This window comes from Scardinius erythrophthalmus, assembly GCF_964197995.2.
Source record: "Scardinius erythrophthalmus genome assembly, chromosome: 21".
NCBI lineage: Eukaryota > Metazoa > Chordata > Actinopteri > Cypriniformes > Leuciscidae > Scardinius > Scardinius erythrophthalmus.
In genome coordinates, this window is record NC_138241.1 from 1,002,307 (window position 1) to 1,029,984 (window position 27,678).

A 27,678-nucleotide genomic window follows, 5' to 3' on the forward strand; every position below is an offset into this window, starting at 1 on the left:
ACTGAATTAAAGCTCGTTTCCATTATGAACTTTAAATGTGGTGCGTTTAATATGCTTTAAGACAAACCATGTGTAAATTCATAAGTCGACACCATTGCTGAGTATTTCCTCCCTAAAACTGCAGTGAACCAAAGACAGTCTCAAAAACACGCTTTGAAATCGCTGGTGTTTCTGACGTCACAAACTACCTTGTAACCAATCAGATCAACGTGTGATCGTCAACCAGTGGATCTCTGAGCTGAGGGAGTGAGTGGAGGCGGGGCTCATTTGCATATTCATAGACCCGCGCATACTAAATGAGGCAAGGGTGTCGAGTTACATTCAAGATATTTTAAGGCATGAAGACATTATTTTCAAGGAAAAAACATTTAAATATGTAATTTTGGTGATTAAAGATGAGTTTTAAGGGATAAAAATTGACTAAAAGGGGACTTTAACAAAAACTGACCTTTAATCTCAAAATGCTGACACTTCATTCCTCAGGATTGAGAATTCTTTTTCCTCTGTTTTTTTCAGTTTGTGACAAACTCGTAATTGCGAGTAAAAAGATTAGAATTAGAAGTAATAAAACTCGGAATTGCGAGAAGAAATAAGGATTTTTAATTTTATTCCCACGGTGGAAACAAGCTTGCATAGGATTAACTGTAAAATAAGGCTTTTCTCTTTTTCTATTATGATTCAGTCTCTGCAGTTTTGAATCATGTTAGAGTATAATTTGATTATTTTCTAGTAAAATGAAAAAAAAAAAAAAATGGTTTGCAATGTCACTTCATTCTAGCCCATGTAAGAATACGAGCCAGAGAATCTTGAGCAAAACAAAGAAAAACCACCAGTCGTTGTAGTTTCAACCACTTTAATATCAGTGGAGTTCATCATATAAATAGCACAACTGCAAGTAAAAGCAATCAGCCTATTTAATGGGTCGTAACACTCCAGTAAAGAGTGAATATGAATGAAAGGGTAGTAAAAACACGACAGTCCGTCAGACCATCACAGTCCTCCATCAGTAATCAAACGCCCGACTGAAGCTTCGCTTCTGAGCGCCTCCTCTTCCCCGTTTCCCACCGGAGCCGCTGTTGCCCTTGAAGCCGAAGGATCGTCCTCTTCCTCCTCCTCCTCTTCCTCCTCCTCGTCCTCGTCCTCCTCCTCGTCCACCGAATCCCCCGAAGCCTCCAGGTGTGCGTTCGCCGGTGAGACGTGTGTTCTGCTCCATCTCGGGGAGCTCTGTGGAGACGACGAGCTGCCAGCGCCGGCCGTCCTGCCATTTATCCTGCAGACACACACAAAACAGCGTTCAATTCCTTGACCAATCATTTTCGCCATTATTTTTGTCCACAAAATTTTTTCACAGATAAAATAAAATAAAATAGTTTTGAATGACAATAACTATGACGAAAATCTGTTGACATTTTCGTCAACGAATAAAAACTAGACGAAAATGTTCGGCAGGGAGGATTTGGGAATAGATTCAGTCAGAACTGATGTTAAAGGTGCAGTGTGTAAGTTTTAGCAGCATCTAGTGGTGAGGTTGTGAACTGCACCCAACAGAAGTTACGGTGGCCGAAAGGCAGTGTTAATTTTGACAGCAAATTTTGATTTAGTTTTAGTCATTGTCTTTTGGCTAAAATGCCATTTAGTTTTAGTCATATTTTAGTCATCTGAATTGTTTTAGTTTTAGTCTAGTTTTAGTCGACGATATACAATAAGATTTTAGTCGACTAAATCTACAGTAGATTTAGTCGACTAAAATATAATGGGTTTAAATTTAAATGCGTTTATTTAGAATTTCTCTAAAATTTCCAAACCCATTATATACTCCCGGAGAAAACATATTAACCTGCTAATATGAATGATTTTAAAGTTTGAACGTGCAATACAGATACAGATTTAACTACTGTAACTTAAAATATCTTAAAATTAAATAAAACCACTTTTCCTAAAGTAGAACACATTCTTCTTTTCAATGAATGATATATGCATTCTTTATAACTACTTGCATACATCATTCTCTATTCTTTCAAGCAGACATATTTATTTGTATGAATTAAATATAATGAATCCTTATTAAAGCTATTAACGAGCAGTGAATGCTTTTCTCTTTTTCTTTTGTTGCTTGATCAATATTAAGGACACATCAGGTTTATTACCCTTTAAGACATCGGATCATGTCCAATGACATGCGGATCCAATGCACTGATGCACATACGATACACTCACAAATGTTTAAGACATAACCGACATAATTTACATGAATACTCTCCAAAACGGACATTTAGACATAATATTTGTGTGTATTTGTCCATTCAGACACAAAAGAGAGCTCAATTCTGTACTCGCGCGCTGTATAGGTGTCTATGTGAGTGGCTGCACGCTTCGGGTCGGGTGTGTGCGCACAGAAAACCATACCGGATATAGCTATTTTTTGCGTCGTCACTCTTATTCAGATCTATATGTCTGCTCTACTCATTCTCCCAGACGTTTACATGTTTGAACGTTTTATGAGACATGCAGCGCATGCGAACTCGTGTGCCGCTGGGTAGATCAGCACGAACAGTACAAATGTGCGCATCTACCACAGACGCAGGACATCAGACTGGATCGCTTCCCAAATCGTCACTATCTAACATTTTCGTCTAGTTTTTATTCGTTGACGAAAATGTCAATAGATTTTCATCATAGTTTTTGTCATTCAAAACTAGTTTTTATTTAGTTATAGTCTCGTTTTCGTCTGTGAAAAAATGTCGTTGACGAAAATAATGACGGAAATTATTTGTCAACGAAATTAACACTGCCGACAGGAAGTGATGTCGTCGTCTGAGACAGCAGAGAGTAGCCAGTTAATCAATGAGGTTTCTTTACGAAGATAAATTAAGAAATGATGTTTACTTAATTATTCAGTAAAACGATATGTTATTGTGAATATTACTGTCACTTGTTCATCATTGTGTCAGTGTTTTATTCGCTGACTTTAGCTCGCTTCTTTACACGAAGAACAACATAGTGATGAAATGCGTTTGTCCGCTCAGGGCCACCGTAGAAACATGTAAGCGGACCCGCGGTGTGTGTAGAGAGAAATTCCTCACTCCAAGGTAATAAACAGGAGTTAGCATGCGCTGGATGCACGTCTCGTTCCAGACGTATCGCTAGATCTGAACAAGCGTGACGCAAACGAACTATTCGGTACGGTTTTCTGCGCGCGCACACACAAACACACACACGAAGCGTGCAGCCATGCACAGAGAAAACTACACAGCGCGCGAGTCCTGAATGAGCTCTTTTGCGTCTGAATGGACCAATACACAGTTATGTCTAAAGGTCCGTCTTGGAGAGTCTTCGCGTAAACAGTCGGTTATGTCTTTACAGAACGTAAACCGTTGCGAGAATAATATCGGATGTGCATTTGGTGCAACTGGATCTGCACATTTGGTCAAAATGATTTCATCGACTAAAACTAGACTAAAACAATTCAGATGACTAAAATATGACAAACTCTTATAAGTACATTTATAACAAAATACTCGGTTTTATTAGCTTGGTATTAAATTTGTCATCTTTCTCTCTTCTGACCAACGTAATCAATCTCTCTGTATTTTATTCCTCTTTTGGAAAGTTTTTAATTTTGCTATTGGAACAAATGGAAAAGCAAAAATAATGGGCCTCATTTATAAAACATCCATATTTATAAAAACAGTATTTGAAGTGGAAAGCAGGAGAACTGCAGGTTTTCTAAAGGATTTGGATGTTGATTGCTGCTCTTTTATATGTTAATGACATTAATTACAAGGGGAAACTCTAAAACCATTCAGCTGTCAATCTCAGGATCATTTCTAGGACGGTCTCTACAGAACATTTTATAAATGAGGTCCTGTATTCGTCATAGTTTCGGTTCATCATTATTGAATTTTATGACAACTCATCAATGCCTGTATTCTATGGAAGCTTAATTGTTTCCGCCACAGAATATTTTAAATTATAAAAGATAATGGTCACTTTTTATCTCACAATTTTGAGTTTATATCTCAATTCTGACTTTATAACACGCAATTCTCATTTTATAACTCGCAATTCTTAAATAAAAAGTCAGAATTGTTAGAAAATGGCATTTTAGTCAAAAGACTAAAACTAAATCAAAATTTGCTGTCAAATGAACACTGACAGAAACAAGCCGAGTCAGCGAACACACACACACACACACACACACACACACACACACACACACACACACACACACACACACACACACACACGCGTGTCTGTTGACAAGCCTGCGCTGGTGAAACCCGAGAGCGAGTGGCTTGGGAACGGGAATCAGCTGGACGTTTGTACAGACACGTCCCGAGGCTCGCTTTACAAACGACTCCAAACACACATACCTGGATCTCTTTCAGTTTAGCAGCTGGGACGTCGAAACACACACCCTGAGAGAAACACAAACACAGGACACGTTACAAACTGCATCTTTCCCAACAGAAAATCAAGACCTTTTCCACCCAAACTCTTCAGAACAGAAGCAGAACGTTGAGTCTCACTGTTAATTTAGCTAGTTTACATTCTAGCGTGATGTAGAAGTATTGCACAGTGATCATCAGTATATCGTGGGTGTTAAGTGACATTTTTTATACTTTATATTTGAAAATAATGTAATATATTAACAATAACATAGGTCTGCAATAAGTCCTTGATAAACCGATCATAGATGATTGATGATTAGTCATAGATGATTGATTGGTCAGGTCTGTGCAAGGAGAAAAAAAAAAAAAAAAAAAAGGTGCGCAAAACTGACTAAAGCACAAGAAAGATTTGCATTCAAAAGTTTTAACATACTTTTATTTAAACACTTGTAAGATTTTCACCAAATTCGAGCCGGATCATCTTCAGCTCATGGCAGCAAAAAGTTACTGATTTCGCATTGATGGACAAAACCCTTTTCGTATTCTGCATAAATGTAATAGCATGATGCCGCTCTGCATCTGAGGCTGTCTCACTGCAGAGATTCGACACTGTAGAGGCTCTCACCCCGGAGAGCTCTAGGAACTCGGTTACAGGAACGAGCCTCCAGGGTGTTTCCCTGAGAGCTAATGGTTCCCTTAGGAACGTTTTCCTGTTGCGTTCGCACCGCCAGTAGGAACTCTGAAGTGACGTAAGACACGCTTCTTGCTGTAACTTTTATTTTGATGCGCGGCGTACCTTTATTTTGAGAACGCCAGAGTCTGAGCGAACAAACAGCGCTCGCATTCTCTGTGTTCATTAGTTTACGATCTGACCAACAGTCCTGTCTAATACGCTATTAGATAAAACTATTATACACAAAGTATACAGTAATGAAGAGTTATTAGCGTATGCCGTGTGTCTGATGTCCAGTGTTGCTGAGCAGAAATACATAATCATGTTTCTCTCGTCTCCTCAAAGTTGCGTTGGATTTTCTCCTCAGCGTAAAGATTAAGAGCTCCATCTATCCCTGTTCTCCATGTTCTAGAGTTAGTTTCTGGAGTAAATATATAGGCTATAATCTGTGTTTAGCTTTTTTAAAATGGCGGTGCTGGTGTTTCGCGTGCGTTCGGCCAATCAGCGAACACTAAGCATGAGAAGAGTGTGTGAAGAGTGTGTGAAGCATGAGAAGAGTGTGTGAAGAGTGTGTGTGAAGAGTGTGTGTGAAGAGTGTGTGTGAAGAGTGTGTGTGAAGAGTGTGTGTGAAGAGTGTGTGTGAAGAGTGTGTGTGAAGAGTGTGTGTGAAGAGTGTGTGTGAAGAGCACCTTCTTGCCCTTGAGGAGTGTGTGTGAAGAGTGTGTGAAGAGCACCTTCTTGCCCTTGAGGAAGGTCATCCGCCGGATGTGTTCGTCGATCTCCTCTCCGAGCTGCTCCTTCAGCCCTCGCCAGGCGAAGCCGATGTTGTGCATCTCCTGAGAGCAGTTCAGTGTCATGGTGACGAACCCCTGAGAGAACAGCAGACCGTTCACAGCCATTCAGAGAACACAGATTCCCATCACAGCGTGTGACGTTATGATATGGTGTGTGATATAGTGTTGGGATAGTGTGTGTGACGTACAGCGTCGGAGCTGATGAGTGATCTCTGCTCAAGACTCGTGGCTCCTGAGATGTGAGCTAGCGCTGCTGCTAGCGCCTCCACCGCCCCGCGCGCCTCGATTAGCTCATGAGCCGCAGCGCGGAAATGCTCCACCGCAGACGCCGGAACCGAGTCCAGGAACCTGAGCGATAAACACACACCAGCGTACATGAGTCGGCTCATCCGAGCGATAAACACACAGACACACACACACCAGCGTACATGAGTCGGCTCATCCGAGCGATAAACACACAGACACACACACACCAGCGTACATGAGTCGGCTCATCCGAGCGATAAACACACAGACACACACACACCAGCGTACATGAGTCGGCTCATCCGAGCGATAAACACACAGACACACACACACCAGCGTACATGAGTCGGCTCATCCGAGCGATAAACACACAGACACACACACACCAGCGTACATGAGGCGGCTCATCCGAGCGATAAACACACAGACACACACACACCAGCGTACATGAGTCGGCTCATCCGAGCGATAAACACACAGACACACACACACCAGCGTACATGAGGCGGCTCATCCGAGCGATAAACACACAGACACACACACACCAGCGTACATGAGTCGGCTCATCCGAGCGATAAACACACAGACACACACACACCAGCGTACATGAGGCGGCTCATCCGAGCGATAAACACACAGACACACACACACCAGCGTACATGAGGCGGCTCATCCGAGCGATAAACACACAGACACACACACACCAGCGTACATGAGGCGGCTCATCCGAGCGATAAACACACATAAACACACAGACACACACACACCAGCGTACATGAGGCGGCTTCATCCGAGCGATAAACACACAGACACACACACACCAGCGTACATGAGGCGGCTCATCCGAGCGATAAACACACAGACACACACACACCAGCGTACATGAGGCGGCTCATCCGAGCGATAAACACACACACACACCAGCGTACATGAGGCGGCTCATCCGAGCGATAAACACACACACACACACACACCAGCGTACATGAGTCGGCTCATCCGAGCGATAAACACACACACACACCAGCGTACATGAGGCGGCTCATCCGAGCGATAAACACACACACACACCAGCGTACATGAGTCGGCTCATCCGAGCGATAACACACACACACACACCAGCGTACATGAGGCGGCTCATCCGAGCGATAAACACACACACACACCAGCGTACATGAGTCGGCTCATCCGAGCGATAAACACACACACACCAGCGTACATGAGTCGGCTCATCCGAGCGATAAACACACACACACACCAGCGTACATGAGGCGGCTCATCCGAGCGATAAACACACACACACCAGCGTACATGAGTCGGCTCATCCGAGCGATAAAACACACACACACACCAGCGTACATGAGGCGGCTCATCCGAGCGATAAACACACACACACACACCAGCGTACATGAGGCGGGCTCATCCGAGCGATAAACACACACACACACACCAGCGTACATGAGGCGGCTCATCCGAGCGATAAACACACAGACACACACACACCAGCGTACATGAGGCGGCTCATCCGAGCGATAAACACACACACACACACACCAGCGTACATGAGTCGGCTCATCCGAGCGATAAACACACACACACACACCAGCGTACATGAGGCGGCTCATCCGAGCGATAAACACACAGACACACACACACCAGCGTACATGAGGCGGCTCATCCGAGCGATAAACACACACACACACACACACACACACACACACACCAGCGTACATGAGGCGGCTCATCCGAGCGATAAACACACACCAGCGTACATGAGGCGGCTCATCCGAGCGATAAACACACACCAGCGTACATGAGGCGGCTCATCCGAGCGATAAACACACACACACACACACACACACACCAGCGTACATGAGGCGGCTCATCCGAGCGATAAACACACACCAGCGTACATGAGGCGGCTCATCCGAGCGATAAACACACACCAGCGTACATGAGGCGGCTCATCCGAGCGATAAACACACACCAGCGTACATGAGGCGGCTCATCCGAGCGATAAACACACACACACACACACCAGCGTACATGAGGCGGCTCATCCGAGCGATAAACACACACACACACACACACACACCATTTATACAAATTTGGTACCAAAAATGATTCAGACACTTTACTGAAGTGTGTTTTCTTTAATTGCTAATGCTCATTTTACACACAGACTGAACAAAATGAATTATTTTATTACAATTTTCTAAACTATAGCAAATAAACTGTGATAATGTGAGAAATGTTGAAGGCGTCTGAATAAATTTTGGTTTGACTATTTCATAGCATTTAACATGATATATTTTGAATTAGCATCAGCATTGCCCTGTTCAAAGCAAGCGTCAGAACATCGAAGACTAATGTGCATCATCATATTAATGTGCGACTAATGTGCATCATCATATTAATGTGCGACTAATGTGCATCATCATATTAATGTGCGACTAATGTGCATCATTTGTTTGGTCTCTGACCTGACGGCGTCTTTACTGGAGGACTGGACGATCTCGTTGGCTGTCGGGACCCCGACCCGCTTAAAGGTGATTCCCTGAAGGAGGTGAACAAGATTTAATGATTAAAAGAACAATTTGTTAGAGTGACACCATATTAAGAGTCTTTGACTACTACGTACTAACATTTAAATTAATAATTTGATCCAGTGCACTTATTGTGTACATTCATGTTTTTACAATGTACTTACATTGTAAAAAAAAATACTTGCAGCTGTGATTCATTTCTCTAATGACATCTAAAATGAAACCGCTAACCCCTTACACACACACACCCCTTAAACACACACACACAACCAGCAAACCAGTCCTAGCCTCGATATCAGCATACGTGTTTACAACAAATCATCAACACAATAAGAACATTGTGCATAACTAACTCTGATGCAAGTACATCGTAGTTAAAGGTTGTATCAGCGATTTCAGGCCCAAACATAAGTGATCACATTCATCTAATCTTTCCTAACGATCCGCTAGCTGCCGCCCATAAGCAGGCCGTCAAAAAAAACGTTAGGAATCGTTAGGAAAGATTAGATGAATGTGATCATTTATGTTTGGGCCTTTTTTGGCCCTGAAATCGCTGATACAACTTTTCAAGACACCTAATATAAAGTGAGACCATTTATTTACACCTCACAACTTTAGGAAGGCTTGTCATAAACACTGTTATATTAAAACAAACAAAATAATTAGATTTAAAACTTGCGGAGGGTCTGTGCAAAAATAAGCATTTAGAATTATTTCTTCACTGTTTATAAAATTCAGAAAGTTAAAGCTGCAGTCCGTAGTTTTTCCTCTGTCGCCATCTCTGTTCACAATCTGCGATTGCAGTTATTCGCGGAATGATCAGCTTTACGCGGGATGTGCGTCGGCACGGCACAGCGCGGATGAATCCAGTGTTTAGAGGAGAATGTGTGGCTGTCAGTCGCCGCCGGTGTGGATCCTGGCATTCGCAATCACAGATTCTGCTTTATGGAAGTTTGACCAACATAAGAGTTTTCACCGGAAAATGTGAAAATCTGAACAATTAACATCCACTTTTGTTCTGACCAACTAAGGGGAAAAAGCATTGCAGTAAATCGCGCTGATTAAATCTAATGATTGCTTATCATATCACATCAAACCGTGCAAATTATACTTTGTTCTCAAATTGTTAATGTTAACAACATCAGCATTGCATTTAATGCTCTTCCGATATTTATCCTTGTTTTCGCATGAGCCGATTACAGTCTCTTTATTTCTGTAGCCGCTCCGAAGTCTGATGTCACTGGTGATTGTCGTTTGAACCTTTCTGGATCCGCCATCAATAAGTTTAATTATAGCAAGTGCTGTGAGAAAAGGCTACAAATCTCCAACATCCTCACACTCATCGCCGACTAGCCGAGACTCTTCTTTATGTGGACAGATGTGACTTTATGTGGACAGATGTGACTTTATGTGTACAGATGTGAACAGATGTGACTTTATGTGGACAGATGTGACTTTATGTGGACAGATGTGACTTTATGTGGACAGATGTGAACAGATGTGACTTTGTGGACAGATGTGAACAGATGTGACTTTATGTGGACAGATGTGAACAGATGTGACTTTATGTGGACAGATGTGAACAGATGTGACTTTATGTGGACAGATGTGAACAGATGTGACTATGTGGACAGATGTGACTATGTGGACAGATGTGACTATGTGGACAGATGTGACCGTATGTGGACAGATGTGACTATGTGGACAGATGTGACTATGTGGACAGATGTGACTATGTGGACAGATGTGACTTTATGTGGACAGATGTGACTTTATGTGGACAGATGTGACTTTATGTGGACAGATGTGACTTTATGTGGACAGATGTGACTATGTGGACAGATGTGACTATGTGGACAGATGTGACTATGTGGACAGATGTGACTATGTGGACAGATGTGACTTTATGTGGACAGATGTGACTTTATGTGGACAGATGTGACTATGTGGACAGATGTGACTATGTGGACAGATGTGACTATGTGGACAGATGTGACTATGTGGACAGATGTGACTATGTGGACAGATGTGACTATGTGGACAGATGTGACTTTATGTGGACAGATGTGACTATGTGGACAGATGTGACTATGTGGACAGATGTGACTTTATGTGGACAGATGTGACTTTATGACGCAAAGACATTTCTCGCAAAGACTCGAATTTCCCGCGGAAATACAGCAGTACAACTGGAGTCATAAACTCCAGTTATAAAGCTCACCGTTTTGAATCGAGCTACGGCAAGCAGAGAGCTTTGAACACTGGCTGGTTATGTACTTGCTCTAAAATTTATTTGGGATAATTTTCAACCCAAAAAAGTTACGGACTGCAGCTTTAAAAAAAAAAGAAGAAAAAAAGAAAGGAAAAAAAAGTTACATTTTCATGCCTGTCTGATCACAAATTACATTACATGAATTTATTGTTTGTTGGTTAACCCACATTAACCAGTTAGAGGATTAGCTTCTCTAATAGGGTTGTGGTCTCACCGCTTTCTGCTCCACGTACAGGAGCTGGTTCTCCTCCTTGCGCTGGTAGAAGCAGATGCACACGCCCGTTCTCCCGGCTCTGCCAGTGCGGCCCGACCGGTGGATATACGACTCCACGTCCTGCGTGTGCAGATCACGCTCGTTACAACAGGAGAATTAAACACTAAACACATCATTACAAACTACAGAGCAAAGAATCCATCAACAGGGTCTACTGGTGGCAGCGGGTAACGAAACAAGTAAATGTGCGCTAAAATTAAAAAAAAACAAACATCCAAAAGCATTAAAAGATCCAACCGCAGCTTATAGGCCGTTCTAGACAGCAACAACTACTATAAAGACAACTAAAACTATATTCAATATTGCTCTGTTTATTATAAGTTTTGTTTTCAGTTTTGTCATGAGTCTCATTAAAAGCTCATTAAAGCAGGATGGATTCTGATTCTATTATTCATCAGATAAAAAAAAAAACATCCTTAAAGATTCTAAGGATATCATTCCTCTGTGTCGTTATCATTGTGGTGTGGACAGATAAAAAAAAAACTATTATTTTTAGAATGATCATTTATAGTATGATCGGCCTTAAATATGAAGTATATTTCTGCACTGTAAGCTGAGGTGATGTTGAACAGAACGGCTGCCGTACGTTTGGCGGCGAGCACTGGATGACCAGGTCCACCTCGGGGATGTCCAGGCCGCGCGCCGCCACATTGGTGGCCACCAGCACCTCGAACGTGCCGTTCCTGAAGCCCTTCAGCGTGATCTCCCTCTGCTTCTGGGCGATGTCTCCGTGCAGCGTCTGCGCACTCTGAAACACACAACCCAGAGTCACACACCAGCAGATGCACAGGTGTGTGTGAGGAGTGCTGTTACAGGTGTGTGTGTGTGTGTGTGTGTGTGTGTGTGTGTGTGTGTCTGTGTGTGTGAGGTGTGCTGTTACAGGTGTGTGAGGTGTGCTGTTACAGGTGTGTGTGAGGTGTGCTGTTACAGGTGTGTGTGAGGTGTGCTGTTACAGGTGTGTCGTTACATGTGCGTCAGGTCAAGTGTGTCGTTACAGATGTGTTACAGATGTGTTGTTACAGTTGTGTGTCGTTACGTGTGTGTCAGGTCAGGTGTGTCAGGTGTGTCGTTACAAGTGTGTGTCAGGTGTGCTGTTACAGGTGTGTGTGAGGTGTGCTGTTACAGGTGTGCTGTTACAGGTGTGCTGTTACAGATGTGTTGTTACAGTTGTGTGTGGTTACGTGTGTGTCAGGTCAGGTGTGTTGTTACAAGTGTGTGTCAGGTGTGCTGTTACAGGTGTGTCGTTACATGTGCGTCAGGTCAAGTGTGTCGTTACAGGTGTGTGTCAGGTGTGCTGTTACAGGTGTGTGTCAGGTGTGCTGTTACAGTTGTGTGTCGTTACATGTGCGTCAGGTCAAGTGTGTCGTTACAAGTGTGTGTTAGGTGTGCTGTTACAGGTGTGTGTCGTTACAAGTGTGTGTCAGGCAGGTGTGCTGTTACAGATGTGTGTCGTTACAAGTGTGTGTCAGTTGTGCTGTTATAGTTGTGTGTCGTTACGTGTGTGTCAGGTCAGGTGTGCTGTTACAGGTGTGTCGTTACAGGTGTGTGTGAGGTGTGCTGTTACAGGTGTGTGTGAGGTGTGCTGTTACAGGTGTGTGTAAGGTGTGCTGTTACAAGTGTGCTGTTACAGGTGTGTCGTTACAGGTGTGTGTGAGGTGTGCTGTTACAGGTGTGTGTAAGGTGTGCTGTTACAAGTGTGCTGTTACAGGTGTGTCGTTACAGGTGTGCTGTTACAGGTGTGTCGTTACAGGTGTGTGTGAGGTGTGCTGTTACAGGTGTGTCGTTACAGGTGTGTGTGAGGTGTGCTGTTACAGGTGTGTCGTTACAGGTGTGTCGTTACAGGTGTGTCGTTACAGGTGTGTCGTTACAGGTGTGTCGTTACAGGTGTGTGTGAGGTGTGCTGTTACAGGTGTGTCGTTACAAGTGTGTGTCAGGTGTGCTGTTACAGGTGTGTCGTTACAGGTGTGTGTGAGGTGTGCTGTTACAGGTGTGTCGTTACAAGTGTGTGTCAGGTGTGCTGTTACAGGTGTGTCGTTACAGGTGTGTGTGAGGTGTGCTGTTACAGGTGTGTCGTTACAGGTGTGTGTGAGGTGTGCTGTTACAGGTGTGTGTGAGGTGTGCTGTTACAGGTGTGTGTGAGGTGTGCTGTTACAGGTGTGTGTGAGGTGTGCTGTTACAGATGTGTGTGAGGTGTGCTGTTACAGGTGTGTGTGAGGTGTGCTGTTACAGGTGTGTCGTTACAGGTGTGTGTGAGGTGTGCTGTTACAGGTGTGTGTGAGGTGTGCTGTTACAGGTGTGTGTGAGGTGTGCTGTTACAGGTGTGTGTGAGGTGTGCTGTTACAGGTGTGTGTGAGGTGTGCTGTTACAGATGTGTGTGAGGTGTGCTGTTACAGGTGTGTGTGAGGTGCTATTACAGGTGTGTCGTTACAGGTGTGCGTCAGGCAGGTGTGCTGTTACAGGTGTGTGTGAGGTGTGCTGTTACAGGTGTGTGTGAGGTGTGCTGTTACAGGTGTGTGTGAGGTGTGCTGTTACAGGTGTGTGTGAGGTGTGCTGTTACAGGTGTGTGTGAGGTGTGCTGTTACAGGTGTGTCGTTACATGTGTGTCAGGTCAAGTGTGTCGTTACAGGTGTGTCGTTACATGTGTGTCAGGTCAAATGTGTCGTTACAGGTGTGTCGTTACAGGTGTGTCGTTACAGGTGTGTCGTTACAGGTGTGTCAGGTCAAATGTGTCGTTACAGTTGTGTGTCAGGCAGGTGTGCTGTTACAAATGTGTTACAGGTGTGCTGTTACAGTTGTGTGTGGTTACGTGTGTGTCAGGTCAGGTGTGTCGTTACAAGTGTGTGTTAGGTGTGCTGTTACAGGTGTGTTATAGGTGTTACAGGTGTGTTACAGATTTGTCATTAGTGTGTTACTGGCGTGTAATAGGCGTGTCACAGATTTGTCATTAGTGTGTTACCGGCGTGTCACAGGTGTGTTAGCGTTCTGTGCTGCGGGCGCACCTGTTTGATGGACGTGCTCATGGAGAGCTCGGTGGCCTCTCTCTTGGTCTCACAGAAGACGATGGTTCGGCCGTGGCTGCCGCTGTACACCTGGATGACATCACCGATGACCGACGCCCGCTGAGACCAGTGACACGCGATCGCCAGGTGCTGTGCGACAGACAACAAGTGCTTAAACATCAGATATGGGGGACCTTTCTTTTAAAAACAATTATGCTTTTTCAGATATTTCCTTTTGTGTAGTGTGTAATAAAGCTGTTTGTGAATGTAAAAAGTATGGTCTCAAAGTTTCAGAGATCAAAGTGCAGATAAATGGAGTGAAAGAATCGATTCTGAACTGAAACGAGTAGTCAGTAATTCAGTCTAACTTCCTGCTGAACCCGTGTATGCTTGTAGCTAATTTGCATAATGCCAGCCTCTGGTATTGATTGGCTGATAGAGGTTATGACAAAGAGGTTACTTCGTCTCAAAATAAAAAATTGAAACTTTTGTTATTTTCCAAACATTGCTTTAAAACCTACGGAGCCCCTAAAGGGACCTTTGCAAAAATAAAAATATACAGACTTTCACGTGTTCATCTTGTGCGCATGCGGTAGTTTCTCTTAAGCACGTGAAAGTCTGTATATTTTTATTTTTGCAACCGTAAAAACCAATGATCTTCGCACACCTAAAAATGTACAAGTAGGTGCATAAGACAAAGGTTTATATATATACACACAATTTTCACTTTCACTTATTCTCCTCCTAAAAACACTGATGCATCTTTTAAAATCCGGTCTAGGCAAATATTGAATTTAAATGTGCAGAAAAATAAAAGATCACAATGTTCTTCATGCTCAATCTCACAGTGAGACAGACATTATTGCAACACCAAGTGTTAATTATCATTCTGGCAACAGCTTAATTCGTCCTGTGAGCACCGCACCCTTTATGCTGGAAAAACATCAGACGAGAGAGAGAGAATGACTGTTGCAGTTTCACACCGTCCCATCAGTGTGTGTGTGTGTGTGTGTGTGTTTAACGCCACCTAGAGGAGGAAACCTGCACTGACTTTCCAGAGCGCAAGTCTTCAGGGTTTACACTCTTCAAATCTCATTACAAATGTTGCAACAGATTTAAAGCATCAGTGTTTTTAGGCATTAATGAAATTAAGTGTTTTTTATAGCAGCTCCATGTTTTCTGTCTATATAGGTTTTGATTTCAGAATTATCTTTGTATCTGACGTTGATTACCTAATAAATACTGACATTTGGTCACATCATTGTCAAAAGCTGTTTTGACAAAATATGTCCCAGATTTTCCTTTAAAATCCTCCCGAGAAACTCCCACATTCTGACCAAACAGCGTACGATGAGCGGAGATCATGTGTTCACGGTTACCTCGACAGTGGTGGCGGCTTTCTGGGTCTTCTTCCCGATGAGATCCACATGGATGAACTGAGAGCGCATGTATTTCTTGGCCACGTCGTAAACCCATGAGGGACACGTGGCTGAGAACAGCAGCGTCTGCGGTTTCTCCTTCGCATCTGAGAGGAAAAGTCCAGAAATACTGTTTACAAATGCAAAGCCACTTTCTGAAAAGTTCAGTCATAAGAGGCTTTGGCACCGGATAGCTCTAGGAACTCGAGGTGTTTCCCCGAGAGCTAATGGTTCCCTTAGGAACGTTTTCCTGGTTGCATTCGCACCGCCAGTAGGAACTCTGAAGTGACGCAAGACACGCTTCTTTGTTGTGACTTATTTTGACTAGGGTCGGCACGGTACATGAAAAAACATCCGAACCATTCGGTTCGCTTGTCTCGGTTTGGAGCGTGTGTGCGTCACACGGTTCGACGCATGCGCAATGTAGCCTCATGCCCGCGCTAATAAAATTGTAAATCATAAATCAGATGTATGTAGAATAACATTACGATGTCCAGCAATCGATTTAAATAGTACACTGGGTTTACTTAGATATTTAATGAGATCTACTCCACTATATGTTGTTTTTTCACGTGAATAAATACATAGATCGACTGTTCCACGAATGTACTTCAATGGTCCAGTGGCAGAACTTTTGCTAAGCGTGTCAGAGGTTCTGAGATCTAATCCGCACTCGTATATATTTTTTTCTTTCTCATCAAAACCGATTATGTTCATCAGTGGTTGTATATCAAGCAGGGACAGATTTGAGTGAATTTTGTTTTGTGATTTCACCGGAACGAATAGAGACTCCACAACGGACTGAAGCGCGCGTCCGAGTGAAGACTCTGCGCGAGCCACAAGAGAACACAGTATCCGCACCACTGATCGCAGCGGCAACGAGCACTTTGATCACTTGATTAAAACAACACATTTCAGCGCTAGATCGCCTCTTATTTAACAAACGAACGAAACGAATACTTTGCTAGTTAACTGGAGATGTTTTATTTATTTGTATTAGTACATCCGTGCCGCGAGATGTTTCAAAAGTGGTGGGGACATGTCCCACCCGCAGATTACGCCTATGATGACGAGACACGAGGAGAAATTGACGAAGAACTGACCGACACACGCAGCTCTCACTGCAGATGATGGACCTCCAGGGCCACTGAACGCTCACTCACGGGGACCGCTCTCTCACTATATTACTTCAGAATGGGAAATGAGAAGCTGCGTTTTGCAAACACGCCCCATTTAGGAAACAAATAAATTAACAATTAGATAATTAAGCTATATATCATATGCTGGAGTAAATTTTTGGAGTGTTAAAGATTAAAAGAAAAAATAACAAGAACCGTGCAGAACCGAAAACCGTGATACAAACCGAACCGTGGGTTTTGTGAACCATGCCACCCCTAATTTTGACACACTGATCCGTTATTAGATAGAACTATTATACATAAAAGTAGACAGTAATGAAGAGTTATTAGCGTATGCCGTGTGTCTGATGTCCAGTGTTGCTGAGCAGAAATACATAATCATGTTTCTCTCGTCTCCTCAAAGTTGCGTTGGATTTTCTCCTCAGCGTAAAGATTAAGAGCTCCATCTATCCCTGTTCTCCATGTTCTAGAGTTAGTTTCTGGAGTAAATATATAGGCTATAATCTGTGTTTAGCTTTTTTAAAATGGCGGTGCTGGTGTTTCGCGTGCGTTCGGCCAATCAGCGAACACCAACGTCACGGATAGTTCCTATAGCGCTGGTTTAGACCGACTCTGGAGGAGGAGTAAATTAGTTCCTCCACTAGAGCTAAAATCGTTCCTAGTTCCTGCGGTGCGAACACGCCGCCATCCGGGAACTTCCGCCAATAGTTCTAGGAACGATGAAGAGGTTCCTCTGGTGCGAGAGCCCCTATAAATCAGTCTGCAGTTCTCCCGGGACTCGACCTGAACACGATTACCTTTGTTATAGGAGGCGGACAGGATCTCCTCGACCTGCTCAGCGAAGCCCATGTCCAGCATCTGGTCCACCTCGTCCAGAACCACGTGTCTGAGCTGAGACAGGTCCAGCTTGTTGTTCTGCAGATGGTCTTTGATCCGGCCCGGCGTTCCCACCAATATGTCGATGCCGTTGCGGATCGCTTCCACTGATGCACCACAATTCAGTTATTAAATGAGCCAACTGAGCCATTTACACCAAAACTATAAATGTCACCTTCATTGATCATGCAGTCACAGTCACTAGTGTGTTATGATGATTAATCTCCTACCTTGCGGGTTGTAAGAGCTTCCTCCGTAGAAACACGTAACAGACAGTTTCCTCGTGACGTCCTTGAAGTCTTTGGACACTTGAATCGCGAGCTCTCGAGTCGGTGCGAGAACCAGAACCTGCCGGCACACATTCATCCGGTCACAACTCTTCTCTCTCAGCAGAATCAGCTTCTCAAGATCCAAACCTCCTGATCCGAAGGCTTTGGCTTAAACACGCGAGCAATCGTTTTGTAGAAAAACAAACCGCACCAAAACATGGAAGCTTGTTTCCGCCACACAGTGAAACATAAAAAACGTAATTGCAACTTTTTCTCACAATTGCGTGATATAAAGTCGCAATTACGAGTTATTAAGTCAGAATTGTGAGATACAACCTCGCAATTGAGAGAAAAACTCGAAATTCTGACTTTTTCTCAGAATTGCATGTTTATATCAAGCAATTCTGACTTTATAACATGCAACTGGGACATAAAAAGTCAGAATTGCAAGATGTAAACTCGCAATTGTGAGACAAAAAGTTGCAATTATCTTTTAAAATGTTTTATTCTGCGGCGGAAACAAGCTTCCATGCCTAACAAACATCTGAATGAACATTTTTTAAACAGGCAGGAAAGATAAGTGCAAACAGCATTTGAAAATCCCACAATGCACCACATGAGGTCAGAATGCAACCAAGGTTTAAACTGGTAATGCAAAAATCAGTATTTTAAAGATGGAATGAACACAAATCTAAACGTGTCAATAAATCAGAGTTTGACTTGAGCAGTGATGCTGAGAAATCTGTGACTCTGCACTCTCTTTATGCGACTAATCAAAAGTAAATAAGCGTGATCATGTGATCATCTCAGATCCTGCCGGAGAACATCATTAGTTCATGTAGCTCCAATAATTACATCTCTTTGTTACAGAATATTTTATATGAAAAAATATATTTATATGATTTTAAGGAATCTTTAACTGGTTCAAAGTAGAGGCTACATTTAGTAAACGATTTTGGGAAAAGTGGTATCCTTGTTTTCTGCAGTTAAAGTAAAAATAAAGCGGTTGTCCACAGTATTTGTTTTTGTAATCAGACAGAGATAATCAGCCAGTATGTGTCCGGCACAGTGTATTTCATGGCATGTGCAGCCGGACCCATAATGCACTGCTGTGCTGATGTGTGTGGTGTGAGCGCCAGACCTTGGGCGCTCGGCCTCTCCGGCGGTCCTCCATGTCGGACTGCAGCTTCTCCACCAGAGGAACCGCGAACGAGAAGGTCTTCCCGGTGCCGGTCCTGGCCTGGCCGATCAGATCCTTCCCATCATACACAGAGTTGAAGGTCTTCACCTGGATGTCGAACAGGTACGAGACTCCGCGCGCTGAAGGAAACAGAGATATATATGTATAAATCACCACATCTTCAGTATATTCAGTGTTACATCGCTGACTCTGGAAGATAAGCTGATTATAATGCAGTCAAGCTCGTTTCAGAAAGACTCACTCAGCATTAATGCTAATATCACATGTGTGTCTCTTGAGCTTGACATGCAAGTGCACATTTACTTACTTTTCACAGAAACATCCTCACTTTAATAGGGGGACATGTAATGTTCTGTGAGTTAGGACTCTACCCTTGATCTTCCATTATATCACACATCTGAAGATCACGATGACCACGGGTAAAACCATGCATCGCACATCAATACCACGGTAAACAACTATATGCTTGCTGTGGTATTTATGAAGCCTAAAGACATTTAGCATAAACACTAAAAATGCTATAGCCTACTTAAAAACCAAACAAAACACTTTAATACATGCCTACTTATAATATAATTAACAGTCAATATGAATATCGCAGATTTCTTCCAGAACACCATGGTTACAGTGAGTGTTGCTGCAGTAAAGCTGGTGTGTGCTGCGGCTGCGCAGTGAGTGTGTGAGTAACGTTACGCAGTGAGTGTGTGATTAGCATTAGCTGATTAGCGTTACGCAGTGAGTGTGTGATTAGCATTAGCGTTACCCTGCAGCAGTTTGATGGTGTTGGGAGAGATCCTGAAGTTGGAAAAAGCTCCTTCTTTCTGCTCTGGGGTTTCCTGTGGAAACAAGCACATCCGTCAGCAAACACACACACTGAGCATCACCACACACACAAACACACAGAGTGAACGCAGTCTCACAAACACCACACACACAGCACTAGGGGGTGGGCGATATGGCAAAAATATCATATCACGATTTTTTTCAGGAAAATCACGATTAACGATTTTATCACGATTCTTTTTATGTTGGTTGTACTATTTTGTGATTGAGCATTACAGCCAATCTAATGTCCATATTCTAAAAACAAAGCCTTAGGTAGCAAAAAAAAAAAAAAAAAAAAAAAATGGTGGACAGGGGCAAAGATAAAAATATTTGTCATTATTTTCTTTATTAAATATTAAGATTAAAGATACACATTACACATAAACAACTTAATATAAAAATTAAATAGGCTAACAGTGCTTTATGTTTTCAGCTACAGTAGGTGTATTTAACAGTAGCATTGCAGAAAGTAAATGAACAAATATGAAAATAAAACAGAACAGACTTCACTATATAAATTATACATTGATACTTATTAAAGCTACTATTAAAGTTATCAGTCAAGAGCAGTGAGTGATTTTCTCTTTGCATTTTGTTGTTTTATTGACATTAAAGGGATAGTTCTCCTAAAAATTCAAATTATCATAATTTACTCTCTCAAGTTGTTTTAAACTCGAATAAGTTTCTTTCTTCTGTTGAAAATAAAAGTTATTTTTGAAGAATGTGGCTATCCAAACAGTTGATGAACCCCAGTGACTTCCATAGTATATTTTTCTCCTATGGAAGTCAATGAGGACCAGCTACTGTTTGGATAGCCACATTCTTCAAAATATGAATATTAGAAAAATATTAGAAGGAAATTAATACAGGTTTGGAACAACATTAGAGTGCGTAAATGATGAGATATTTTTGGGTGAACTATCCCTTTAAAGACAAGCGGCAGCGTGTCTGTTTACTATTACTACTGTCTCTTTAAGAGTTGCGCGCGACGCGTCTAATATACACGCATTTGACAAGCAGATTTTCTCTCAGTTTTCTCAAGTTTGCTTTCACTTTAGACATAACCGACTTTGTTTATGTAAACCTTTGTGTGTATTTAACAGTATAAGCACAATAAGACTCGAAAGATAACTTAACTAGTCCAGTATCCAGGCGCTGGTAGACAGGCGTTGTGCATGTGTGTGAGCTTCACATGTAGGCTACGCGCTGAGAAACGCATGCGTTAGAACAGCGCATCAGCACGCCAATTAAACGTTTAACCGACAAGGCATTAAAGCACATGCAAATTATGAACTTTTGTGAACTGCAGTGTCCCGTTCCGCTGTGTTAACATTTTATGTGAATATACGTCGCGTTGTTCAGTATGTTGGGACAGAGGCGCCAGAACAGATATAATGCACGATTCTACGATATTTCTTCAAAAGCAGATCGTGGAGACATTTTAATCGTCCACGATCAAAAATCGTCATATCGCACACCCCTACACAGCACATCAGCAAACAGATGCGCACACACACACTGAGCATCAGCAGACACACACACAGAGCAGAGTAGTAGCCGTGAACGCTAGCGTCTCTCGAACACTAGACCACACACACACACACACACACACAGAGCAGCAGAGTAGTAGCTGTGAACGCTAGTGTCTCTCGAACACTAGACCACACACACACACACAGCACATCAGCAAACAGATGCGCACACACACACTGAGCATCAGCAGACACACACACAGAGCAGAGTAGTAGCCGTGAACGCTAGCGTCTCTCGAACACTAGACCACACACACACACACACACACACAGAGCAGCAGAGTAGTAGCTGTGAACGCTAGTGTCTCTCGAACACTAGACCACACACACACACACACACACACACAGAGCAGCAGAGTAGTAGCTGTGAACGCTAGTGTCTCTCGAACACTAGACCACACACACACACACACACACACAGAGCAGCAGAGTAGTAGCTGTGAACGCTAGTGTCTCTCGAACACTAGACCACACACACACACACACACACACAGCAGAGTAGTAGCCGTGAACGCTAGCGTCTCTCGAACACTAGACCACACACACACACACACACACACAGAGCAGCAGAGTAGTAGCTGTGAACGCTAGTGTCTCTCGAACACTAGACCACACACACACACACACACACACACAGAGCAGCAGAGTAGTAGCTGTGAACGCTAGTGTCTCTCGAACACTAGACCACACACACACACACACACAGAGCAGCAGAGTAGTAGCCGTGAACGCTAGCGTCTCTCGAACACTAGACCACACACACACACACACACACACAGAGCAGCAGAGTAGTAGCTGTGAACGCTAGCGTCTCTCGAACACTAGACCACACACACACACACACACACACAGAGCAGCAGAGTAGTAGCTGTGAACGCTAGTGTCTCTCGAACACTAGACCACACACACACACACACACACACAGAGCAGCAGAGTAGTAGCCGTGAACGCTAGCGTCTCTCGAACACTAGACCACACACACACACACACACACACAGAGCAGCAGAGTAGTAGCTGTGAACGCTAGTGTCTCTCGAACACTAGACCACACACACACACACAGCACATCAGCAAACAGATGCGCACACACACACTGAGCATCAGCAGACACACACACAGAGCAGAGTAGTAGCCGTGAACGCATTGTCTCGCGAACACTAGACCACACACACACGCACACACGCGCACACACACACACACACACACACACACACACACACAGAGCAGCAGAGTAGTAGCTGTGAACGCTAGTGTCTCTCGAACACTAGACCACACACACACACACAGCACATCAGCAAACAGATGCACACACACACACTGAGCATAGGCAGACACACACACAGAGCAGAGTAGTAGCCGTGAACGCATTGTCTCGCGAACACTAGACCACACACACACGCACACACGCGCACACACACACACACACACACAAACAGAGCAGCAGAGTAGTAGCTGTGAACGCTAGTGTCTCTCGAACACTAGACCACACACACACACAGCACATCAGCAAACAGATGCACACACACACACTGAGCATCAGCAGACACACACACAGAGCAGAGTAGTAGCCGTGAACGCACTGTCTCGCGAACACTAGACCACACACACACGCGCACACACACACACACACACACACACACACACACACACACACACAGAGCAGCAGAGTAGTAGCAGTAAACGCACTGTGTCGCGGTCGCTGTCCGAGTCCTCGCTGGATGGTGTGTGTGTGTGAGCTGGATCTGCCGGTGTCTCGGGCGTGTGTGTGTTCGTCAGGGTCTCGGTCGCTGCGCTGCCGTTCTCTGCTTTCGTCTTCTTCTTCTTCTTCTGTGGAGATTAACACACGTAAACCAGAGACATTTATTACACAGTATAAACACACAAAGGACATTGCCACTCTCTCACAATTCACACGTTATAACTCACAATCGAGAGGTTATATCTGACAGATCTGAGATAAACAAAAGTCAGAATTGTGAGATATAAACTCATAAATTGCAAGAATTCAGAATTGAGAGAAAGTCAAAATTGCGAGAATTGAGAAAAAGACAGAATTCCAAACAACTGCGAGAAGTCAGAACTCCGAGAAAATTATAAAAAGTGAGAATTGCGAGAAAAAGGTCAGAATTGTGAGAAACAACAGCAAGAAAAGTCAAAATTGCGAGAAAAAGTCAGAATTACGAAAAAAAGTGAGAATTACGAGAAAACCTCAAAATTGTAAGCAACTCAACTGCGAGAAAAAGTGAGAATTGCGAGAGGAAGGTGAGAATTGCGAGAAAAAGTGAGAATTGCGAGAAAAAGTGAGAATTACGAAAAAAAGAGAGAATTACGAGAAAAACTCAAAATTGTAAGCAACTCAACTGCGAGAAAAAGTGACAATTGCGAGAGGAACGTGAGAATTGCGAGAAAAAGTGAGAATTACGAGAAAAAGTGAGAATTACGAGAAAACCTCAAAATTGTAAGCAACTCAACTGCGAGAAAAAGTGAGAATTGCGAGAGGAACGTGAGAATTGCGAGAAAAAGTGAGAATTGCGAGAAAAAGTGAGAATTACGAGAAAAAGTGAGAATTACGAGAAAACCTCAAAATTGTAAGCAACTCAACTGTGAGAAAAAGTGAGAATTGCGAGAGGAACGTGAGAATTGCGAGAAAAAGTGACAATTGCGAGAGGAACGTGAGAATTGCGAGAAAAAGTGAGAATTGCGAGAAAAAGTGAGAATTACGAGAAAACCTCAAAATTGCAAGCAACTCAACTGTGAGAAAGTCAGAATTGCGAGAAAAAGGTCAGAATTGTAAGAGGAAAGTGAGAATTGCGATAAAAAGTGAGAATTATGAGAAAAAGTGAGAATTGTGAGAGGAAAGTGAGAATTGCGATAAAAGGTGAGAATTGCGATAAAAAGTGAGAATTGCAATAAAAAGTCAGAATTACGAGAAAAAGGTCAGAATTGTAAGAGGAAAGTGAGAATTGCGATAAAAATTGAGAATTATGATAAAAAGTGAGAATTGTGAGAGGAAAGTGAGAATTGCGATGAAAAGTGAGAATTGCAATAAAAAGTCAGAATTACGAGAAAAAGGTCAGAATTGTAAGAGGAAAGTGAGAATTGCGATAAAAAGTGAGAATTATGATAAAAAGTGAGAATTGTTAGAGGAAAGTGAGAATTGCGATAAAAAGTGAGAATTGCAATAAAAAGTCAGAATTACGAGAAAACCTCAAAATTGTAAGCAACTCAACGGCGATGAAAAGTGAGAATATGGATGAACTGAACGCTACCTTGATGTGGGGTGTGTCCGTGTTCCCGTTCTCATCCGGAGTCTCCGTGACACTCTTCTCAGACTTCCTCTTTTTAGGAGCCGGTGACTCGCACTCTTCTGCCTCTGCCAACACCTTCTCTTTCATCTTCTTCTTCTTCTTCTGGAGAGAGATAAAGAGAGTGATGAGCAGCGCACCTGAGGCTCCTCTCGTCTTTATGATAAAGCTCATCTAAACACCTTTCTTTCCTTTTACACATTACGCTTGCAAACTGTACAGAGATGACATTAATGATATACAACTTTGTATACAATACACACAATATGTTCAATGTCATACAGGAGAAGAAAAGAAAAAGTTAACAATGATTTGTTAAAAAAAAAAAAATAATGAAGGAAAAATAGGAGAAGATAGAAAAAAAGTGCAAGATATTATTTTATACATCAGTTACTGTACAAATTAAAGAAATTACAAATTGAGCTGTCTTATTTACTGAAGATGAAATATTGTTACGGTACATTTTCAATTATTTTAAAACCAACAAGAAAAACTGGTTTGATGTTGGTAAATTTACATTTATGAATATAAAATCTGCCAATAAAATAAGCTACATTTATCACAAAGCAAGCTTTGTTTTTGGTGGGTCAAAATCAAAGTATCCATAAAATAATGTCTTTAAAAGTTATGGATATATCTTGCTGGATCTGATCTTTAATAAATGTGTGAATATTTGTCCATAGTTGATCAGTATAGAAACATGATCGAAATAAATGATAAACAGTTTCTGTGTGAACTTGGCAAAATGATGTTGTATTTAATCATAAAATATTTAACAGGGTGAAATGTATTTATTATTATGAAAGACACTTCCTTTACTTTCTTAGTGAGAAAATATTTTTTGTACATTTTTTAAATAAATTATTCCAGTAGATACAGAAATAATATCTTCAAGAAAAAGGTGTCTAACTTTATTATTTCTACCTGTGTTTTCTGAAGAGTTTCTCTTGGTTCAGGAAGAGTAGTTGCAGGAGAAGAGTGAATGCACTTTTAAAAAGCATACAGATTTCTGTTTTTATCTCTCCCATAACTCTGGCAAACTCTTTTATGGTAATTGGTATATACTGCATTCTGAAAGAAATTGTGTGCACGTCACATGATGCGCGAGAACGAACCTGATTGGCTCTCATGTCTGACGCTCTCACATCTTCACTGGACTGTGTCTGATGTGCTTCATGTACATTCACTGATCAATGTTTACATGCGAATAAAAGCCTAAATTAAGACTTGGGTTAAACCTCTCCATTCACGTGGATTTATTTAACCATCTCTTTATGAAAGACATTTTAATGTAGATCTAATTCGTATTTGATTCTGTCGGGATCGCCAGATGTGTCGTTAGCATGTCGGCTCACTAGCAAAACACACACACGTGTTACTCATGTTCATGATGCTCACACGTGATCAGTGACGCACGTCACAGTATTTTAACACACGTGAGCCCACATGTACACTGTCTGGGATCGGAATAACACACTTTAACACTGCAGTAACAGTAACAGTAACAGGACTGCTGTGATCTAACGAGAGGTTGTCAGTCCGCTGATGATGTGATGTGAACGCGCGTTTGTTTGCGTCATCAGCATCCGCGCGAGTCTCTCAGTTAAAGCGCGCGAGTGTGAGATTATCTGGAGATTACGCGTGTCTAACTGACCTTCAGCAGCAGCAGGCCGTTCTCCACCTCCTCCATCTGTGTGCAGGGCTCGGCTTCAGGCAGGGTCTGCGACGGCATCTCAGGTGTTGAGGCGCAGATGGACATGTGCGACCGGACTCAATCACACACGCGGAAGGGAAGGAACCGGAAGCGACACGCGCGCATGCGCAGAGAGGGCGTGCGCATCGACGTGCGGAACTCGAGTGGGCGGGGCTGGGTTTACAGGGAACAGCATTTGATGCCTAGTAATGAGAGGAACTTATTAAATGTGCGTATGGAAGTAACATAGAATAGCCGCTGATGAAAATTATTAAAAGTAAACCCGCAAACGACTGAGGTGATCGCTAGAAAAAAGGCGATGACCAATCAGAAGACACTTCCGCGGTGTATTTGACTTATCAGAAGGAGGCTTAGTGACAGGCCCCGCCCTCGGCAGATTCAGCTTGTTCATTTCTTGTCTAGAATTTTAATGCGAGCATTGCGAGGCTTTAACCGTGCCACGCTGTACGGAACGCCAGACGCGTCAAAACTCAAACGTTGCATTAATTTGTTAAGAGCACAACCCGCCGCAGCACTTCTAAAAAATAAATAGAAAAATAAAATCGTATATAGAAAGATTTGTATATCTTATATACAATCTCATAAAAATCGTATGTGTGTGTCAGTGTGTGTATATACAGTATATATATATATGCACATAAAAAAACTGGTTATTTTTTACCCCAACCATTTACACAAAGCTAGCCTATTGGGTCACTATGTTGGGTTATTTTTAAGCAAGTAGATAGATAGATAGATAGATAGATAGATAGATAGATAGATAGATACACACACACACACACAAATATTATATAAACACAAACTTTTATGTTAGATGTGATTAATCAATTTGACAGCACTATTTAAATAACACAAAATATTGATTTGTTTTCCACCAAACCCTATCACAAAACCCCCAGAACATGTGGACTATACGGCACGTGTCGCATCGGATCATTCTGTGACACTTTTGCATCTTTTTTAAAGCTTGATGCCAGTCGCTATTCACTGCCATTATATGGTTTAGGGTTAAAGGAAAGATGTGCATTAGAACAGAACCAGGGTGAGTAAACGATGACCCAAACGCCACGTCGTGCTCGAAGCGGTTAAAGACGTCCGTCCAGCGAGTATTAACTTTGGAAATAAAATGGAAAAGTAGTGCAATGGAAAAACACGTTCTGTGTGAACCGCTTAAACTGCAAGGGGTAAAACAAAGATTAATATGATT

The 27,678-nt window shown here is 42.6% G+C and overlaps 1 protein-coding gene across 3 annotated transcripts; it reads right to left on the reverse strand.

Annotated features, from left to right (window-relative positions):
- Nucleotides 1–836: 836 nt before the first annotated feature.
- ddx21 (DEAD (Asp-Glu-Ala-Asp) box helicase 21) lies at nucleotides 837–26,971 on the reverse strand. 3 transcript variants are annotated; one of them, XM_081351039.1, is made up of 16 exons: nucleotides 26,412–26,971; nucleotides 24,722–24,862; nucleotides 23,139–23,279; nucleotides 19,859–19,931; nucleotides 19,036–19,214; nucleotides 17,856–17,973; nucleotides 17,547–17,732; nucleotides 15,572–15,717; nucleotides 14,193–14,342; nucleotides 11,780–11,941; nucleotides 11,134–11,253; nucleotides 8,585–8,658; nucleotides 6,047–6,206; nucleotides 5,799–5,933; nucleotides 4,374–4,418; nucleotides 837–1,270 (listed from the first exon to the last, which is right to left on the reverse strand). In XM_081351039.1, exons 1-16 carry the CDS (start codon nucleotides 26,514–26,516, stop codon nucleotides 1,004–1,006), a joined length of 2,202 nt encoding a protein of 733 aa, XP_081207165.1. In that variant the 5' UTR covers nucleotides 26,517–26,971; the 3' UTR covers nucleotides 837–1,003. The 3 variants fall into 3 exon arrangements, with proteins under 3 accessions (XP_081207165.1, XP_081207166.1, XP_081207167.1); XM_081351040.1 differs by having other exon boundaries at nucleotides 24,722–24,859; nucleotides 26,412–26,547; XM_081351041.1 differs by having other exon boundaries at nucleotides 23,139–23,276; nucleotides 26,412–26,547.
- Nucleotides 26,972–27,678: the final 707 nt, after the last annotated feature.

Excerpts from the sequence above, each read along its gene's own strand:
- ddx21 (XM_081351039.1), bottom strand. The coding sequence starts at position 26,516 with ATGTCCATCTGCGCCTCAACACCTGAGATGCCGTCGCAGACCCTGCCT. Across the intron at positions 19,932-23,138 it reads CGGACAGCGACCGCGACACA|GAAACCCCAGAGCAGAAAGA; the intron begins GTGCGTTTACTG and ends TTGTTTCCACAG. Across the intron at positions 14,343-15,571 it reads AAGCCGCCACCACTGTCGAG|CACCTGGCGATCGCGTGTCA; the intron begins GTAACCGTGAAC and ends TCTGTCGCACAG.